Source organism: Leptonychotes weddellii, unplaced genomic scaffold (genome assembly GCF_054177405.1).
Source record: "Leptonychotes weddellii isolate Sample4059 unplaced genomic scaffold, ASM5417740v2 HiC_scaffold_15567, whole genome shotgun sequence".
NCBI classification, from domain to species: Eukaryota; Metazoa; Chordata; class Mammalia; order Carnivora; family Phocidae; genus Leptonychotes; species Leptonychotes weddellii.
The window spans coordinates 1,365-3,265 of NW_027737476.1; the positions used below are offsets into that span (position 1 = coordinate 1,365).

General features: G+C 50.8%; 1 protein-coding gene across 1 annotated transcript; it reads right to left on the reverse strand.

Moving 5' to 3' along the window:
• Nucleotides 1-421: 421 nt before the first annotated feature.
• Nucleotides 422-1,448, reverse strand: LOC145718428 (nitric oxide synthase 1-like). The gene is made up of 2 exons (XM_081809926.1): nt 1,245-1,448; nt 422-528 (listed from the first exon to the last, which is right to left on the reverse strand). Exons 1-2 carry the CDS (start codon nt 1,428-1,430, stop codon nt 433-435), a joined length of 282 nt encoding a protein of 93 aa, XP_081666052.1. The 5' UTR covers nt 1,431-1,448; the 3' UTR covers nt 422-432.
• Between the last annotated feature and the right edge of the window lie 453 nt (nt 1,449-1,901).

The window sequence follows — 1,901 nt, forward strand, 5'->3', positions numbered from 1 at the left end:
GAATCCAAGGTGTGGCTTGGCTTGGTGGAATCTGAAGGAGCTGTGCCCACAGCGGCAGGAAGAGACAATGACTTTGAAGCCCAGGAAAATTCTAAGGCAGCTCCAGGCCACACAACAGGAGCTGGTACAAGCAGGTCACCGTTGGCACTGGGATTTCCCGAGTCCTGGGAATGGGACACACCCCTTCCTGCCCCCCTCCACGGGCTGATACTGAACTGTGGGTTGAACGTGATTTTGGCCGCTGTTGCTTTGCAAACCACGCAAGAGTCTGTTTCTCCCAGAAGAGACGGGACATGGCAGGTAGAAAAAAGCAACCAGGCCTCCTCTCCCCGAGAGGAAAGGGGGAGCATTTCCTCGGCAGGTGAGCCAACTCCAGACCTTAAGGATCAATGCTCTGGGGACATTAGACTCCCCTCCCACAAGCTGGCAGGCTCACCTGAGGTTCCCTTTGTTGGTGGCATACTTGATGTGGTTGCAGATGTAGTTGAACATCCCGTGAGCCGTGGTGCAGTCGCGGGCATCGAACACCTGCCAGGGGTACCTGGTGAGAACGGAGCCTTCTCCTTCCCTCCTCGGCTCCCCCAGTGTGGCCTGTCCAGGCGGGGAGAACCCGGAGCCCACTCCACCTGCTGCCCCACTTGGGGAGAGAGCCCTCCACTAATGAGACCTAGGCTGGGTTTTATAGTGGTTTTTTTTTTTTTCTATCCTCATAACCACAGTTATCAAACCAGGAAAAATCCCCTGAAAGCAGGCACGGTGTGTAGGTGCATGTGGTTACAGGATGATGAGTAAAGGAGAGACTTTAGTGGGCTGGATGGATTTCCTGCTAGGTTACTAGGGATCAGGGATTTAAAAACAAAACAAATAACAATCAAACAAAACCCCCCTGAACTTGATAACTAATTTATTTCCAACTTCAAACTACTCCCCAGGGGACAGAGAATCGAATGCTTTCAGGGAGTAGGCAGATAGTATAAATAAGCAAAGAGAGTAGGTGGAAGACAAAAGGGAATGGTGGGGTCTGTGGTAAACTGGAGAGCATAAACCTTACCAAGAGACATGCAAGTTCCTTTTTAAACAGCACAATGAGACATGACTGTAAGGCAGATTCAGTCATGATCTGAGAATCTGGGACCCCATGACCACTATCTGATATCTCACCATGACTTCCGGATGCCCTTGGAAAGAGCTGACCCTTTGTAAGGCTCATCCCTCCCCACCCACCAAAGAGCCTTACCGCCTACCTGCAGCTTGGACCACTGGATCCTGCCAACGCAGCGGGATGCATTCCGCCAGGCGTGCTTCGCCCCATAGATGAGCTCCGTGTCTTTGAGCTGGTAGGTGCCGTTGGTTTCGATCTCTTTGTTCACCTCTTCCAGCCTCTCTGTGTGGGCTTTGGAGCCAAATCTGAGTGAGGAAGGACAGGACATGGGATTGTCACCTTCTCTCCTGAATTAGAGGTCGGTGGAAGGAGCGAGCCATTCAGGAGGGCAGAAGCCACAGCAAGTCTGAGTTGGTATGTGGCCACAATAGTTCAAGCATAAGCAGATGGCAAACTCAAATGCCCACAAAGGTCCGGTAGTGATGAACTGGCTGGGTGGGGACTGTGGCCAGCCAGTGAGCTTGTGCCCGGTTCAAAGGTGGGCAGCTAACACTCTGCTCCTGCCAGTTGTCATCCTGTAGGAATGGGGGCCCAGGGCAGCCAGGTCTCCTTTCAAGAGAAACTGGAAATCTGATGTTTATTTTAATGTTATTTATCTATTTATTTATTTTTAAAGATTTTATTTTTAAGTAATCTCTACAGCTAATGTGGGGCTCGAACTCACAACCCTGAGATCAAGAGTCATGTGCTTCACCAGCTGAGCCAGCCAGGTGGTCCTGGAAATCAGATTTTTCTTTTT

Bases quoted from the DNA above. Each gene is read 5' to 3' on its own strand.
- LOC145718428 (XM_081809926.1), bottom strand. From the start codon at position 1,430: ATGTCCTGTCCTTCCTCACTCAGATTTGGCTCCAAAGCCCACACAGAG. The intron at 529-1,244 runs GTAGGCGGTAAG...TACCCCTGGCAG, and splicing joins TCCAGTGGTCCAAGCTGCAG to GTGTTCGATGCCCGCGACTG.